The 17,477-nt window shown below is 54.2% G+C and overlaps 1 protein-coding gene across 5 annotated transcripts in view; it reads left to right on the top strand.

Moving 5' to 3' along the window:
* Nucleotides 1–17,477, top strand: part of ACOT11 (acyl-CoA thioesterase 11) — a 70,752-nt gene that overhangs the window by 49,333 nt on the left and 3,942 nt on the right. For all 5 annotated transcript variants that reach the window (XM_029947784.1, XM_029947783.1, XM_029947782.1 and 2 more), the window contains exons 2-13: nucleotides 492–699; nucleotides 1,524–1,593; nucleotides 6,318–6,378; nucleotides 7,479–7,577; nucleotides 8,067–8,202; nucleotides 10,038–10,194; nucleotides 11,387–11,506; nucleotides 12,239–12,383; nucleotides 13,720–13,775; nucleotides 14,345–14,411; nucleotides 14,785–14,868; nucleotides 15,504–15,637. In XM_029947784.1, coding sequence (XP_029803644.1) covers nucleotides 561–699; nucleotides 1,524–1,593; nucleotides 6,318–6,378; nucleotides 7,479–7,577; nucleotides 8,067–8,202; nucleotides 10,038–10,194; nucleotides 11,387–11,506; nucleotides 12,239–12,383; nucleotides 13,720–13,775; nucleotides 14,345–14,411; nucleotides 14,785–14,868; nucleotides 15,504–15,637 — 1,268 coding nt within the window. In that variant the 5' untranslated portion in view covers nucleotides 492–560. The remainder of the gene's footprint in view (nucleotides 1–491; nucleotides 700–1,523; nucleotides 1,594–6,317; nucleotides 6,379–7,478; nucleotides 7,578–8,066; nucleotides 8,203–10,037; nucleotides 10,195–11,386; nucleotides 11,507–12,238; nucleotides 12,384–13,719; nucleotides 13,776–14,344; nucleotides 14,412–14,784; nucleotides 14,869–15,503; nucleotides 15,638–17,477) is intronic.

The raw sequence follows: 17,477 nt of genomic DNA, 5'->3' as shown, positions 1-17,477 counted from the left end.
GCGGAGCCCTCCCACGCAGTAAAGCCAAGTGCTCAGGATGGAGGAACACCCAACGGGGCTGCTGCCTCTCATGTCATCTGCAGAACTTAGGAGCCGGAGGAAGGGCCCTTTGGGGGTGAAACAGGGGCTGCTTCTTGAAATCCTTCATTGAGAACAGGTCTCCGAGCTTGACTGCTAGAGGGCTCCGTAGTCCTCCCTGCAGAGACAGGGGGAATCTTTCAAGAGTGAAGTTCAATCTGAGGCAGAACTTGAACAAGCTGGCCCACACCAGCAGGTGGGAGAAGGCATGCGTTCCCCTCCCCCTCCCCCTCCCGCAGGTCCGAGATCCCGAGAACACGGGCTTGTTGGCCAAAAGGAAACTGGGTGGGAACGGCATCCGGCGAGCCTCCTGGGGTCTGAGAGTGGTGGCCACTCTTGGAGTTGGGGTCTGGTGGGAGGTGTCCCCGGGAGACCCTGCGGTGAGCTGACCTCCCGTCCCCACCCTCTCCCAGAGCATCGCCTCCGTGTTCTCAAGCCGCACATCCCGGAAGTCAGCCTCGCGCGCGGAGAAGGACGGTGCCATGGCGGATGGCGAGGGGTACCGGAACCCCACCGAGGTGCAGATGAGCCAGCTGGTGCTGCCTTGTCACACCAACCAGCGCGGCGAGCTGAGCGTTGGGCAGCTGCTCAAGTGGATCGACACCACAGCCTGCCTGTCCGGTGAGCTTGGCACCGCTGTCCTCCCACCAGAGGCCCCACCACCTAGAGGAGAGGCCTCCATTATCAGAGATGGGCACTGTCACTCCCGAGCGCCACGCTGGTTCCTTGCCCTGCCCTTTGCTCATATCGTTCCAGATGCCCGAGAAGCCGCCACCACTTTCCCCACCCTGGGCTTGGGCCTGCCCTCTCTGCCCCAAACCCCCACAGCTCTGAGCCCTGTACCCTTCTGTCCCTGCTCTGACACTGAGCAGTGGAGCTCTGAGTATTCTCCAACCTACAGGGGGCTCACAGTCCAGTCGGGGCACAAATAGGTGATCTACCTGTCCCCCAGCACTGGGAAAGAGGCAGCATTGGGTCTGTGGGAGAACAGACCAGAAGCCGTGACCCAGCCCTGGGGACAGGGGAGGGATTGCAGAGGGACCAAGGTAGTGAGTGCAGTCCTCACGGTAAGAATGACTCAGTCAAGGAAACAAAGGTGGGTGAGGCTGACCGGGCAGATGTATGGCGCCTGAGCGGGCCGAGAAGTAGAACAGCCCAATGTGGCCATTCGTTCATTCAACAGCTACTCATGGAATGTCCCACAGCGAACACGAAAGGCAAAAATCCTTGGCCTCCAGAAACCTGCAGTCTAGCAGAAGGGAGAGACCCAGACAGACAAAACCTGGATCGATAAGCAGGGTCAGGACGTAGTAACCGGAGGAAGCAAAGTAGAGAAGGGTGGGTGTGGGCAAGGAGGCACAGCCTTAGCTTGGGCCACCTGACATTTGATCAGAGCCCTAGGGACATGGGGATGATGCTAACCCACAGCTTTCTTCTGATGCCAGCCGAGAGGCACGCTGGCTGCCCCTGTGTCACCGCCTCCATGGACGATATCTATTTTGAGCACACCATCAGGTAAGTGGCCCTGCTCTGTGGTCCCCCTGATCTGCTCACCACCAACCCATGGCTCCTCCTCCCGCTCCCCACCTGCCTGCTCAACCTCTGAGCTGCGTGGAACCCTGGAACATGATTTGATTAACTGAGGGCCTTTACAGAGTAGACTGTAGCCCATGTGCAGGGGCTCTGGGAGAGGCATGGGCTAGGAGCTGGCCCGCCATAGCTGGGTGCTATGGGGTCAGTTCCCATAGCCAGCTTTGGAGTTAGCCATTGCTGAGGCAGCATCATGAGGTGCTGTGTGACTTTGGGAAGTCAGTCTCTTTCTCTGGGCCTCAGTTTTCTTATTGGCAAAATGGAAGGGAGTAGTCTTAAACAGTGCATGTTTTTTTTAACTTGGACAGTCTCTGTGGGTCATTGGTCACTGGACTGTAGAAAGTTTCCTAGGCAAGGTCCCTTAGAAAAGCTTGAGTCAGAAACTTGGACCATTCAACCTCTGCTTACATGCTTCCAAGAATGAGGAGCTCAGTACCTTGTAGTTTGTTCTGTTTTGTAGTTGCTTTTTAAAACGTTTATACTGGGGCACCTGGGTGGCTCTGTTGGTTAAGTGTCCAACTTTGGCTCAGGTAATGATCTTGTGGTTCATGGGTTCGAGCCCCACATCAGGCTCTGTGCTGACAGCTCAGAGTCTGCAGCCTGCTTCAGATTCTGTAGCCTGCTTCAGATTCTGTGTGTGTCTCTCTCTGTCCCTCCCCTGTTCACACCTCCCTCTCTCTCTCTCTCTTTCTCTCTCTCACAAATAAATAAACATTAAAAAAATAATACAATATCTATAAGGATACCAAGCCCTTGGCCCAGCCTTGTAGGGGCTGCATACAGTGCTCTGGCCTCCACTCCTGCTCCTAAATCACCACCAGAGCCTAGGATATCAGATGCCAAGGGTTAATTCAGGGCTTTCTGGGTGCCCAGCATGTTGTAGTTAAGGAGAAAATTTGGCCCATTCCCATCTTCATTTATTTGGTCCTTTGTTGTTACCTGCACCTGTTCCAGAGAAGGCCCATGCTGGGTTTGGGGTGTGCAAGGCCAACTGGAGTGTGGTCCCTGGACCCCAGGAGACCCTATTTATCAGGAGGCAGGTGTAGAAACATAATTTCACTTCAAGGAGTGTGTGCCAGGCTAATCATGATCTCTGACATAGGGGTGCTTTGTAATTCTTATTCTAAATATCTTTTATTTCAGAGAAGTTTTTTAAAAATCGTTTATTTATTTATTTTGAGAGAGAGTGCAAGCAAGTGCACAAGCAGGGGAGGGGCAGAGGGCAAGAGGGAGGGAGGGTGAGAGCCCCAGGCAGACTCTGTGCCATCAGCATAGACCTGACATGGAGCTCGATCCCACGAACCATGAGATCGTGACCTGAGCTGAAATCAAGAGTCAGATGCTTAACCAACTGAGCCATGCAGGCTCCTCTAGAGCAGTTTTTGATTTACAAAAGAAGTTGTATTTCAGAAGATCATGCAGAAGAGTTCCTAAATACCCCACAACCAGGTCCCCTGTTCTTAACATTTTATTAGTATTGTTCCTTTGTCATCGTGAATGAACTAATATTGATGCATTACTTGTAGTGCTTTTTAAAATATATTAATCTATTTAATCCTTAGAACAATGCTGTGAGGTTCTGGCTGTTAGTATCATCCTTTTACAGAAGAGGAAACTGAAGCACAGAGAGATGAAATAACTTGCTTAAGGTCATATAGCTAGTGGAGGGCCCAGGAACCCTAGAGCTCTTGTTCTTAACCACTGGGCTGCACTTTCTACATGTCTGGGGGTGAGTGTCGTAGTGTAGGGGGTAGTCAAAGGGGCTTCCTGGAGGAGGTGTTTGAACTGGCTTCAGTATCATTATACTGTATGTGGTGACACTTTGAAGGCCAGGGAAGCTCTGTCTGGGCCAGTTCTAAGTCTCTGCTGCCCACACAGGTTCTGGTGCTCAGAGGGGCTAGGGAGGAGAGAGCTGGGGGTGGGGAGTGGGCATGCATAGTGGATGGACTTGCCACAGGACTCAGAGTGAAGGTAAGTCTGGGCCAAGGAGGGTGTGGCTAGAAGGGCACCCGGAGAGGACCCTGGAAAGAAGGGCAAGCTGGGAATGGGTTGGGAACATGGTTGGTGGCCAGGAAAGGCCTGGCTGCACCTGAGGAAAACTGGAGAAGGTTTTTTTGGTTTGTTTTTGTTTTTGCCATTCAAAAATATTTCAAAACATATCTCTAAGGGGTAAGACCTATTTTTACTTTTTCCATTTTTAAAATTGATTATTATAGTTTTTAAAGTTTTATTGATTTTGAGAGAGAGAGAGAGAGGAAGAAAGCGTGAGCGGGGTCCGGGTGGAGACAGAGAATCCTAAGCAGGCTCCGCACTGTCCATGCAGAGCCTGATGTGGAGCTCAATCTCACAAACCATGAGATCATAACCTGAGCCAAAACCGAGAGTTGGAGGCTTAACCGACTGAGCCACCCAGGCGCCCCTGTTTTTATTTTGCTTTACAGTTATTTTTGTTGCTCAAGTCTAGAGTCAAATAAGGCTGCAGCTGATTGTTGTGTCTGCCAACTCTTTTTTTTGTCTATAGGTGCTACTCCTTCCCCTGGCACCCTGTCCCCTCACCGTCTCTCTCCTCCTCATTCTCCATCATCTGGGGTTTGCTGTTAGCATCACTGTGGTGTCATTTAGCATGCTCCTTTGTCCCCTGACAGTAAATTGGTCCTGGGGAAGGGCTTGAACGGGGGTCAGACTTGTTTGTGGGAGCTGCCTCTGTGATGTGAAGAACAGCTGGAGGGGGTGCTGGGGAGCTGGAGGCTTCAGGGGGCCCCTGAGGAAGCTGGGCAGGGACCCTGGGGAAGGAGCCAGTTTTGGCTTGAGCTGTGGGATAGAAGAGAGTCTAGGAGGTAAGAAAAGCTCAGGAGTCCAAATGAGTGTCTGCTTGGCTTTGGGGGAGGTGGGGGAGGGGGAGCAGGAGGAGGAGGGGTAAGAGGGGGATGAGGAGGAGGGGAGGAGAAAGAGAGGAGGAGGAGGAGGAGAAGGATGACTAGGAGGGGGAGGAGGAGAGGGATGAAGAAGAGACACAAATAATAGAAAATAGACTGTTATTTTTATTTTAGGGATCATAGAATTTCCCCCTCTAATTTCTTATAATGAAAACTTTCAAAATTATAGGAAAGTTGCAGAGTGCAATGATCACCACCAGTGAGATTCAAGAATTAATTTTTTTTTTTGCTCAATATGCTTTATCTGTATATGGATAAATAAATACATATACTTCTCTCTCTCTCTCTTTTCTGAACTATTTGGAAGTAAGTTGCAGAATCATGACACCTCATCCCCTGACATGTCAGCATACATCTCCTAAAAACAACAGTCCCTTCATGCCTATTAGGAGGCAGGGACAGAAATGGACAGGTCCTTGGCCAACATGAGCTCCTGTTATTTACAGATTTCCTGCACTGGGCCAGGCCTGGTGCTGGCTCTGTCTTACCTCCTCTAGACTGACCCTCAGTAGTCATGCATTCTATGTACTTTACCGACAGGGAGATAGGCTCAGAGAGGCCAAGTGACTCATTCAAGGTCACCGAACTCAGTAGGGTGACAGTCATGGGAGAGCTTGACTGGAGTCCAGGCCTTTGTGGCTCTTCCATTGTGTCCACTGCCACCCCTTGACAGGCAGTCTCCTTGGAAGGGACCCTTCCTAGCCTTGGGGAAGAGGCTGTGTCTTTGGGAAAGAAATTAGCCCTCTGCCATCCATGTTTGTGGCCCAGGCACGGAGAGGTGAAGGGACTTGCTCAAGGTCACCCCAGCCCCTGTCTGCCTCCTCCTCATAGTCCACCAGCCGGGCACACTCTGCCGCCTCCAGTTAGACACAGAGCAGGTAAGGCGGCCCCTTGAGGGATTCTGACTGTTCAGCTGGACATGGGCGTTATTCCAGAGGCACAGGCTGCAGCTGGAAAAGGTGGGGCCAGTGTAGTCAACAGGACAGTCTAGAACACTGACTCTGTCACCTTTTAGCTGGGTGACCTTGGGCAAATGGCTTACCCTCTCGGGTGTTCAATCCCCCCTAACCTAAGCTTGTCAAGTTATTTGGAGACTCTAATGAGGTAATGCTTGGGACATAGTAGGCACTCTTTGAATGTTTCCATTTTCCTTCCCACTCCCTATGTATAGTCCCGTGCACTTAGTAGGCATTCAACAGATGTGGAATGCATTCATTCAGGAGGCCACTATTTACGGGGGACCTACCCTGTGAGGTGTGCTAGGCCCTGAAGTCAGTGGTGAGCACAGCAGCAGTGATCCTTGCCCCAGTGGAGCTTAAGAATTGTGGGGGAGACCGCAGAGAACCATCTGTTGGAAGAAGCATTGGGAGGATGAACCATATTGGGCTCTGCGGAGGAGGGGACAGGTTCTCTGAAGAGGGGACTGTGGAGCCACAAGCAGAAAGAAGCTTGAGCATTCACTGGACAAGGGGGAGAGGAGTGAAGCCATGCCTCCTCTCTCAGCCTCCTCTTCCCCACCGGTACAATGAGGTGCTAACACTGTCTTGCCAGCTTACTCTGAGGACTCGGTGACATTGCCGATGTGGCCATGCTCTGTAAGCTATGACGTTTCCCTGCCAGCTCCCTTTCACAGAGGCCCTGCGAGGATCTGGGGCCCCTCTTCCCCCCTTCTATCCCCTCTGGAACGCTCACCTCCTGCTTTTCTCTCCCCAGTGTCGGACAAGTGGTGAATATCAAGGCCAAGGTGAATCGAGCCTTCAACTCTAGCATGGAGGTGTGTGGGGTGAGGGCTGCCTGGGGGGATGGGTGGGGGGTTGGGTTTTTTCCCTCCTCTCCCTTCTCAGTCCCCAGCCTGGGTACACTCACACCCGCAGAGCCCTGGTTGAGGCAGCGGGGTTTTGAAACAGCTGTCAGGGCTGGGGGGATCCTAAAGATCTTCCTATCCAACACCCCATAACAGAGAAGGGAAAACTGAGGTCCAGGGAGGGGAAGAGGCTTGTCCCAGGTCACCAGGTCACATAGATTCCCATGTGAGACTGACTTCCAGTCTCGTTGGTCTTCACACTTCACCTAAGACTCTCTTCACCAGCCAGGTGGCCACAGGAAAGCAGGGAAGACAGCTGCATGCCTGACCCTGGAGGCAGCAGGGCTGGAGCAGGGAGCGCCCTGAACTTTAGTCCATTAGCTCACCTCCCATAGCCTCTGTCTCCCCATCTGTGAAATGGGAGCATGGGTCCTATCCTGCAGGGTTCTCTGGGGGAGTGACTGTATCTCCCACCTGTGGACACCAGGTCCAGGCAATGGCCCTCAGTGGAGCCGCTGAGGTTGGGATGATGGAGTCCCCACTGCCTCTGGGTCCCCTCCGGGTACCCCCTAGATATCCGTCTTTTCAATGTAGCCAACATTTACCTACTTTAAGTCCTTTGCTAGACTCAGTGCCATTTTCATTCTCTCTTTAGTCCTGTGAGGGTAGGTATGCAGTATGCTCACTCCCATTGCACTCATTCATTCATTCATTTATTCATTCATATTTTAAGTAGGCTCCATGCCCAATGTGGGGCTTGAAGTCACGACCCTGAGATGAAGAGTCACGTGCTCTACCGGCAGAGCCAGCCAGGCGTCCCCATGCTCACTCCCATTTTATAGACGAGGAAGCCAAGGAGCAGAGAAGGGAAGTGACTTGTCCAAGGCTTTCCAGGGATCCAAGGGTAGAATCAGAACCAATCCTAGGTTTCTGGCCTCCTAGACTCAGTAAGTGATAGAATATGAGGCCTGGCCTGGGGTGGGACTTCCTGTCTTGTTGAGCTGTGGACCCTCAGGTTGGGAGCTCCATTTCTCCCCTCCCCACCCCTCTTACTGCTTCTTCCTCCCCAGGTGGGCATCCAGGTGGCCTCTGAGGACCTGTGCTCTGAGAAGCAGTGGAGCGTGTGCAAGGCCTTGGCCACATTTGTGGCCCAGCGGGAACTCACCAAGGTGGGGGCCGTCTCTGGCTGCTTGATGCTGCTGGGCCACCCAGGTGCTTGTCAAGGCAGGCCTGGAGCAGGGTGGTGAAGCTGAGGCTGGTGGAGGTGTGCAGGTGCTTCAGGAAATCCACAGCCCCCAGAGGGAGTGCTCCCAACCTGTGTTCCGACCCCAGGCGCCTTCCCCCTCTCCTCTTCCCCACCTGCCCCTGTGCGTCTCACGTGGGGATTCTTCAGGCCTCATCATCCCCTTACATGTCCAGTAGATGCCCCCAATCCTGGATGCCTTTGCCCCAGAACGGGGACTGGGGGGCATTTGGAGGATGAAAGTGATAGATCAGTCACCCCGGAAACAGGAAAATGGGGGACAAAGAGGGCACAAAGACTTGTAGCTATCCAGAAGCCGCAGGTTTGTGACGATGCTGGCAGCACAGGCACTCCTGCCGTTTCCAGAAGCCTGCCCTGAGCATCCCCCGTGCCACCCCCCGCCCGCTGCTCGCAGGTGAAGCTGAAGCAGACCACACCGCAGACCGAGGAGGAGAAGACCGAGCACAGTGTGGCGGCTGAGCGGCGGCGCATGCGGCTGCTCTACGCGGACACCATCAAGGACCTCCTGGCCAACTGCGTCATTCAGGATGGTGAGCAGCTGCGGGTGGGGATGGGCAGCTGGCATCCTACATGCCCCCTCTGTCCCAGGCCCCCAATGGGCGGAGGGAGGAAGGGAGTCTCCTTGGGACGTCCACTCACTGTCCTGATGGAACTCTTGCTTAGGGTCTCCTTCAGGGAAGGGCCTATTTGGCCTCTTGCTGAGCTCCCAGGAGCTGTGAAGATGGAATTAGGACACGAGGAATACTCTTTGTTATCCATAAAATGTATTTGGGAAGGTACTATGGACAGTGGGCTTGAAGGCTGTAGGGTTTTTAAAAAAAAGCATATATATATATATATATATATATATTATATATATATATGAACATAGATATGTATACATATATACATAAGTCATGTAGACATAGATATAAATATAGAATGAAAAGCAAGACTCTCTCCTACCCAGAACCCAGGCCTCCTCCAGTTACTCCTTTTGGGACTTCTTTCCAGAAGATTCCCTGCATATTTAAGCATGCTGTGTATTATTTAGCCCTCCCTTTTTCCCCCAAAAGGAAACATACAGTACATACTGTTCTGTATCTTGCTTCTTTCCCCTTGAAAGTACATGTTGGAGATTGTTCTATACCAGCACACGGAGATCTCCCGTGGACTAGGAGGATTTTGACAGATGGAGAGATGAGGGAAGGTTTTCCTGACAGAGAGCACAGGCTGGGCAAAGGCCCAGAGGGGTAACCTTGGATTCTCTCACAGTCCCCGGAGCGTTAGGATGGGGAGTCTTCCTTGAAACCTAAAGAAGGCCATTATAGGACAATTGAAAGTAGTCCAGCTTCCCAGGGTGGGCGAGAGCAGGTGAACCAGCAGTAAGAGGGGCTCTGAGCTCTGTGTGCCTTATGTCCATGAGGTCTGGGGGCTATGGCTGGGGTGGGGGGGTGTCCCAGATCCTCCTACTGTCACTGAGATTCCCTGGGGCCACCTGTCCACTGTAGTCTTCCAAAATCCTCTTGTCCTGACAGCCCTTCCTTCTAAAGGTCAGTCCAGATGCCTTAGCCTGGCATCTGGGCCCTTGGTTAGCCACTCAGCTTCACCCGGTGCTGCCCTCCTACTTGTCCTCAGCTCCAACCACGCCACGGCCCCATTGCTTCCTGGGACTATCCTACCTGCCCTGTCTCCAGATCTTGTCTCAGGCCACTCTCAAGCTCCTCTCCTTCCTGTTTGTGGCATATTGGAGCAGCCTGCAAGCCAGGAGAAGGCCACTTCTTTGATGGGCCCTCCCTGATGAGTCTCTCCCTGGTGGTGGGAGATGCATGGCCCCTCCTTGGGTTGCGGGGGTCATATCTCCATCTGCTCCTCTGACCCCCAAGGCCCTGCCTGCTCTCTGGCCTCTCCAACTGACGATCTCTTGATGCCATTGCCCCTGAGGGACAGGGCCTGGCAGGGCAGAGAGAGGGAAGAACTATCCTTTTGAGAATCTGTCTCCAAGCCCTCTAGGATTGCGATCATACATCACCTACATGATCCCAATGGGGTGGGTTTGACATCTGCCCTTCATAGATGAGGACACGGGTTCAGAAAGGCTTACTTGACTGACCCAAGTCATACAACCTGAACCTGAGGTTCAGCCCCAGGTGTGTCTTCTTTCAAAGCAGAGGCCCCACCCGCTGCTCTGAGACAACCTCATGCCCCTCGTCCCATGTCCTCCTGTCCCTCACCCAGGACCAGCACACTTGGTGCTGAGTCAGTAAAAGAATCTGGATGACACAGAGTGTGTGCTAGTGCCGTGGCCCTGGGCTTGCCCAGTGGGAGAGTCTGCCCTTGGGACCTCTCCCCTTCCCACCTCCCTCCCTCTGCCCTTCTGGGCCAGATCTGGAGAGCAGAGACTGCAGCTACATGGTGCCGGCCGAGAGGACCCGCGTGGAGAGCGTGGAGCTGGTCCTGCCCCCCCATGCCAATCACCAAGGCCACACCTTTGGGGGCCAGATCATGGCCTGGATGGAGAACGTGGCCACCATTGCAGCCAGGTGAGGGGAGAGTGCACTGCCTCTGCTTTCCTTTCTTTCTCTCCGTCATTTCCTTGGCCAGCTTCCTCCCTTGGTGGGGGAGTGGGGGTGGATAGGCAACCCCAGCTTGGTGTTGGCATTCAAGGCTTTAGGAGCTTGGCTGGTCAGTTAGGGTGGCCTGGGGCTTTCAGATGTAGGGAACCAGAAAGGAGTGATTTTCTGTGAGCTGGCCTTTCCTTCCTTGCCTTAACCCTCCCATCCCGCAGTCCTCACCACCTATATTGGAAATGCCCAGCCCCTCAGCCAGGTGCTAGGGCCTCCCCTTGACCTGGCCCTGCCTGCTGTCTTCTTGTATCTTATGCCACAGGTGCACGTCAGGCCATTTGCCCTTTCCCATCCCCGTCCTCCACTTTCTCAGCCTCTGCCTTTGCTCCTGCTGTAACCTACCTCCATGCCGCTATGCTACTTTTGGTCTGCTAAAATCTAGGAAGCCTCTCTAATTGTCCCCTCCTCCCTGTGGGTGAAAATAACTCCTTCCTTCTTCTATAATCTCCACACTTGTCTGGGGCTTGTTCTTCTCTAACTCTTGGGGCCTTTTTTATAGTTATGACAACGGACGTTCACTGACTGATGCCCTAGTACCTCCATGACTCTGTGCGCTTCCTCAGCCGGGGGATTACCCCTCACCTCTAAAGAGCCTGGCTCAAACAGCCCTCCCCTGTGCTTACCCGGTGGGACACAGCGTATAAGCAGTGCTGTTTTGGGCAGCCATCTCTGTGTGCGTGATAAGATCTCAGAGGAGTTCACAGCCCAGATAGTCAGGGCCGGCTTCCTGGAGGAGAGCTCTTCAGCTGGGCCTTGAATGACAAGTAGTTTTGGGTAAGGGGAGGGCTTCTAGGTAGGAGAAGCAGCAGGTGCTGGGTGTAGAGGTTGAGGGAAAATGAGGAAGGGATTTACCCCAAGCCCTGTTCTTTCTTCTGTCCCCTCAGGCCCAACTGCCTGAGTGCATGTAGACCTGAGTGTTCTAAGCTGTGAAAGGGGACTTTCGTTCTGTTTCTCTGGGCAGAAGTGTCCTGGGTGGGGTGGGAGTGGGTGGGCCAGAGGGCAGTGCACGTGGTTCTGGGCTGGGTCTGTGGTTGGGGGCAGGGGGAGAGGCTGGCCCAAGCCTGTGGCTGAAGCCCTGGGGGCATTTGTCCTCTCCCCCTTACCCCAGCCGGCTGTGCCGTGCCCACCCTACGCTGAAGGCCATTGAGATGTTCCACTTCCGGGGCCCCTCCCAGGTTGGGGACCGCCTGGTGCTCAAGGCCATCGTGAACAACGCCTTCAAGCATAGGTAAGTGGGGGGACTGGGGCCCCCTGGGGCTGAGGGCTCTTCCTGACCCAAGAAGGGGCCCAATTGCAAAGCTGGCAGGGACCCTTTCCCTTGTAGATAAGGCCTTTGAGGTCTGAACCCTGCCTGGCTCCTGGGCCCTTCACCATGACCTAGCTTCGACTCTGCTGTTCCCTCCTTTGGATTCCCCAACTCTGTACTCTGTGTCTCCTGCTATCTCAGATCATACCCTGTGCTCTGTGTCTCTGTCTCTCTTTCTGGCTCCTGCCTCTGGGCCGGCCACCCTGTGCATGCTTAGATCACAGGCCCAGTGTTCCATCCTTTATCATATCCATTCCCGCCTTTTTCCTAAAACAACAATTAGTTCCCAGAGCCCTGAATTTGGAGTGAATCCCGATACCTCCAAGAAAGCTTACTTTAAATATCTGTCTTTGTTGGTGATTTCAAAGATCATCATGTGGTTGTGAGAAGCAAGGAAGCCAGGCTCCCTGGGCTCAAGTTGGGCTCACTCCTTACTGGCTGTGTGACTTTAGGCAAGTTACTCACCATCCCTGAGTTTCAGTGCTTTTGTCTGTAAAATGGAGCTCACCGCAACGACCCCATAGTTGTGAGGATTCCCTGAGGTGTTACTGGTGGGATGCCAGGTGTGGGCAGGTGTGTGAGCATGTATGTGTGTTGGGGAGGGCACGTGGGCTCAGGAAGGTCCAGCCTGGAAGCAGCCTTCGTCTCTCCCAGCATGGAGGTGGGCGTGTGCGTGGAGGCTTACCGCCAGGGCGCCGAGACCCAACGGCAGCACATCAACAGCGCCTTCATGACCTTCGTGGTCCTAGATGCAGATGACCAGCCTCGGACTCTGCCCTGGATTCGGCCCCAGCCTGGGGTGAGTGGCACCCTGTCCCACCACCAGCTCCCCTCCCTCTCTGCCCAGGAGTGGGGGTGGGGTGCTAGCCCAGGAGTGATTGGCTCAGCCCTGCCCCTCTGCTGGGGCACACCCAGCTCTGAGTGCCCCGTGGCCCCGGAGGTGCCCCTTGTGCAAGGCAGGCACCTAGGTCTGCCTGAAAGACTCAGACGGCGCATATGGGTCTAGCTTGTAGGTCTTAACGGATGTTTCTGAGCCCTCAGGGTTGGAAAAGCATGGATTTTGGGGGCAGAGGTGGGTTGGAACCCACCTCTTCCATGTGCTACTGGGTGCTCTCTGCAAGTTTCTAGTCCCTGCCAGTAAAGTGGATGTATCTGTGCCCCAGCCTCACAGGGAGGTTGAGGGGTGTCTCTGTGCCTCACCAAGCCCTGTAGGTGACTGTTATGAGGAGGTGACAGGAGAGCAAGAAGCACAGGGACAAGAGTCAGGGGCTTGGGTTCAAAGGCTGTCTCTTAAAAAATGCAATCTTGTTCCTCTGGTGGGCCAGTTCCAGGCTTGCTTCTGGGGGGCCAGGGGCGTCCTTGGAGGGGCACTCCCTTTCTCTGGGAAGGCTCCCCACCCTGCCTGCCTCCCTCACAGGCCCCAGATGGGCTGTGAAAACCCCCCATTCCCCAGCTGGGTGCTGGGCACTTGACGGGGGGGTGGGGGGGTAGGAGGGGAGGAGTCAGGGTATGAGCGGCGTGTTTGATTCACAAGTGTCTCCAGGCCTGTGTCATTTCCTGCTCACGACTGAGGAGACATCAGAAGCATCAGTTAAGAGGGTGGGCTCCGGGTCAGGCCATCAGGGATCTGCTCCTGGCCCCACTTCTTACCCCGACCCCACCTTGGGCAAGCCACCAGCCTTTCTGTGCCTCAGTTTCCTCCTCAGTAGAATGGGGATAAAATGAGTATCAACTTCAGAGAGCAGTTGTGAGGTTTATTTGAAATTTTACATGGAAGGGGTTTTGGACACCTCTTAACAGCAGGTGCTCAGTAAACGTGGCTTCTTACTAGCACTGTCAGTGCCCTTTGGGGTCCCCTTGTGCAGAGGAGGAAATTGGGGTCCAGTGAGGGCAGGTGGTGCTCCCAGAGTTACTCAGGGAGGCCGAGACTCTCTGAGCTCAGACTGAGCTGGAGCACAGAGACATGGAACTTTGCCATCCAGGTTACTTGGACTCTGGCTGCCCTGCTGAGGCCTGCACTCCATTTTAGGGCTGAAGGGCCTCCTTGGGCCCGTGGCGGGGCAGAGAGTAATGGGAGCAGGGTGCCAGCCAAGTGCCTGGCCTGCATCAGAGTCCATCCCTGCATCTCTCCCCAGGACGGCGAGCGGCGGTACCGAGAAGCCAGTGCCAGGAAGAAGATCCGACTGGACAGGCAAGTGTGGCTTGGGTGGAGGGAGGGGACACGGGCTCAGGGCTGTCTTCCTGTTTTCCAGGCCAGAAGGACTCGCATTTCTTCAGTGCCGCCCCTGTGCTGGGCACTGGGCAGGGCCCTTTACATCCATGCAGCCTCACTACACAGCAGTCTTCATACAGGCGAGGACACTGAGGACAGGGATTAGGTGGCCATGGGCATACAGATAGTGATGATGGGCAGTGAGAATTTAAACCCAGTCAAGCACTCACCAGTGTCCTTGTGATGACCCTACAAGGCAGATGTGACTCCCAGTCCCCTGTACAGAGGAGAACACAGAGCTGCAAGGGTGAAGTTGCCCTAGGCAGAGCCCACAGTTCAGTAAGGGTGGGGGTGCCGAGCCTTCACCCAGTAACCTTCCCCGCTGCTCAGTCCAGCTCCGCTTCTGACCAAGTCCGTATATTCTCTGCTGCTGGTCTCCCTGGCCAGATAGGAGTCCTTCCCGCCCTGCTGGGCTGAGCACAGGGAGCGAAGTCTTCCGGAAAACCTGGGCTCCCAAGGGACCATGGTTGTCTTCTTCCCTCTCCCAGGAAGTACATCGTGTCCTGTAAACAGGCAGAAATGCCCCTTTCTGTCCCCTGGGACCCTAGCAACCAGGTAAGGCTTTCTGCTCTGATAGGACAATCCTCAGGCCAGTGCTGGGGGCGGGGAGACCCTGACTCCCTCCTCGTCAGGGTGGCTTTGGAAGTAGTCTGGAAGGGGACAGCACACTATGTCATGCCTCAGGACTGGCACAGTCAGCAAAGGGCTGTCCCTTGTCCCTCTGTTTGGCTGAGGGAGTTGAGGCCCTGAGAAGACGGTTACACAGTGAGCCTGCCCCAGGCCCGGCCTCCTGCCCCAAAGCCCTGGGCCCAGAACCCACCCACCCACCTTCACAGTCCAATGTCCTCTCCCCCAAGTCCAGCATGGCCTTGGCCCAGAGCCCTCAAGGACGGGGAGAAGGTGAGGCTTCTCTGTGTGCTCTGTCCAGGTGTGCCTGAGCTACAACAATGTCTCCTCCCTGAAGATGCTCGTGGCCAAGGACAACTGGGTGCTGTCGTCAGAGATCAACCAGGTAGCTGACCCCACCCCCGCCCTATCCCCCACCCTGGCAGAGGCGGCTGGTGGCAAGCAATAGAAATTCCCTCAAACCACTCATGTGCAAAGAGGATTTCTTAAAAGGAATTGGATGAGACCATGAAACCAGCCCAGTTATAGAAAGACCGCTGCTCTCCCAGGACCAGAGAGCCTCCACATCTTCCTCTCCTGCCCGCCAGCCATTGCCCCAATGTCTCATCTCTGCTGCCCTCTGCTCTGCTGTCTCCTCCCTCTCTCTGCTCCTTCTTCTCTGTAGGGATGGGGACAGTGGACAAGCATGGGTTGAGGGAAGCCATGAGCCTTGTCTGTGCCTCGGGGAGAGTGACATTAGGGAGTTCAATGGCATGCGGCTGTGAGGATCCATTCCACTGTTGCCTCAGTCACTATTTCTTAAGATACCCTCCTGTCTACCTGGATTCTCTCAATAGCCCATTTTCATGGGGATGGGACTGAGGTTCAGAGAGGTTGAGTCACTTATTTATAGTCACACAGCAAGTCAGTGGCAGCCCTGAGCCTCCAGCCCTGGCCTCCAGCATCTGAGCCAGCCCCTCCAACACCCAGCGTAGGCTGGGGAGGGGGTGCAGGAACGAGGCTGCCCTCTGTCCCCTGCAGGTCCGCCTGTACACTCTGGAGGATGACAAGTTCCTCTCCTTCCACATGGAGATGTTGGTGCAGGTGGAAACAATCCAGGCCTTCATGCTGCTCTCAGACCTGCTCCGGAGGCCTGAGTGGGACAAGCACTATCGGTGAGGGCCAGGGTGCCAGCGGGGCAGGGGCTTTTCTCAGGCCTGGCGGGGAAGCTGGGCCTTCAGGTGTGTCCTGCTGTTGGGCCGTCCCCCATTATGCTTGGCCGCTGCTGGGCGTGGGTTATGTGCTGGGTCGGTGTCAGAGCTAAGCGCATTCTGAGCCCTCAGGGAAGGGACGAGCCTGGAATTGGAGTTGGAGGCCTGGGTTTAAATCCTGTTTCTGGCCCAACCAGCTGGGTGACCTCAGGCGAGTCACTTCCTTTCTAGGCCTCAATTTCCCTCTTCTTAAAACGGGTACTTGAGGTGTAAGTCATGCATTTACACTCTGGATAGATCAGTGATTTCCAAACCATGTCCTGTGGAGTTCCGGGTCCCCAAAGAAGGCTTAGAGACCACTTGGGGTGGGGGTTAGGATGCTGATGGGGCAGAAGGGCCCCCTCCCAGACTCAGGGTGACGAACGGAATGGCCGATTTGATGAAGCCACCCACTTTGCCAGTTCTTCTTATAGGTGAGTGCGTGCATATGTTATTTCTGACTGTAGTGAGTTGCTGAATATAAATGTTACTCCTATGAATACATTTGTTCCCTGAATTTACTGATTCTTCACACGAATATTTTCTTCCTGAATTTAACCAAGGAGGAGAAATCTGTTCTTAGGAAAATAGCCAAAATTTCAGCGTTTAATATGAGAATGGTGACGCTGAAACTGGTATTTTTTCAAATAGCCTTTAAAGTCGCTTTCTGTTGTGCCAACACTTTACTTTGGGGGAGTTCTTTGATCATTTCTCCAATTGGTGGCTTACGAGGCACCTGTACCCCTGCGTATCCATAAGGAGGGTCTGTGTGTGTGGATGTTCAGTGAGCAGGTCATCTGGCAAACCGATTTCTGACACATAGCCTTCCCCTTCCTACCCCCGTCTAACTCACCAGCATGGGCCTACTTGTGGCTCTTTCAACACAGGCTTTCTATTTAAGGTTTGGGTGCAAAAAAGGCTGTTGTTTTTAAAAAACCCTAGTCTAGGTGACCCCAGGCCTGTTGGCAGTGACATTCTACAAAGCCAGGAGGTGATTTGGTAGTAGAGGTTGGGGATGTTGGGCCTGTGGTAAGAAGACTTCTTGCAGGAGGCAGGCTGGCATGGACCTTGAAGGCCAGGTCAGATCTTGGCACTTGATGGGATTGTCAGGGGAGTGTCCCAAGGAGAAAGGGAGCCCTTAGCTGATCCACCCTCTCACCCCCCACCCCCACTGACAGCACCTTGTTTGCAAGGCAGCTCTGAGGGTGGGTGGGGGAGCGGGGAGGAAGTGGCGGATTTGGTCACAGTCGTGTGTTTCTTTGTGGATAACCTTGTGTGTGTGCACGTGTATTGGTGTAAGCCTTCGAGTGTGTACCAGGCCACACATGTGCTGCGTGCCTGGGCACAACGGGCGGAGCTCTGGCACCTGACAGTCCAAGCACATCCCAGCCTTCATGGCTTTGTAGCCGTGGGCAGGTTATTTTCTGAGTCAGACCCTCACGTATGGAACACTGAGAGCACCTACTGGATGGGCCACCATGGGGTTTAAGGAGACAGCGCAGGGAGTGCTGTTAGAGCAGTGCCTGGCACACGGCAGGTGCTCACAACTGCTTAACTGCCCCACGTTGGTGTGGAGCGTGTGAGCCGGCAGACATGTGTAGATGCCATGGTCTGTGTGCACTGTAGGTATCTATGTGTCTGTGTGTGTGCTCACAGGTGTGATATCTGTACGTGTCTTTGTTCCCATGTCTGCATGTGTGCACATTAGTCTCTCTACATTGGTCTATGTGAGCTCCTGTGTGTGTGTTCGTGTGCATGTTGGCCT

The sequence above is a fragment of the Suricata suricatta genome, chromosome 8 (assembly GCF_006229205.1).
Source record: "Suricata suricatta isolate VVHF042 chromosome 8, meerkat_22Aug2017_6uvM2_HiC, whole genome shotgun sequence".
NCBI classification, from domain to species: Eukaryota; Metazoa; Chordata; class Mammalia; order Carnivora; family Herpestidae; genus Suricata; species Suricata suricatta.
The sequence above is the reverse complement of the archived record's forward strand: the minus strand, read 5'-3'. Positions and strand labels throughout refer to the sequence as shown.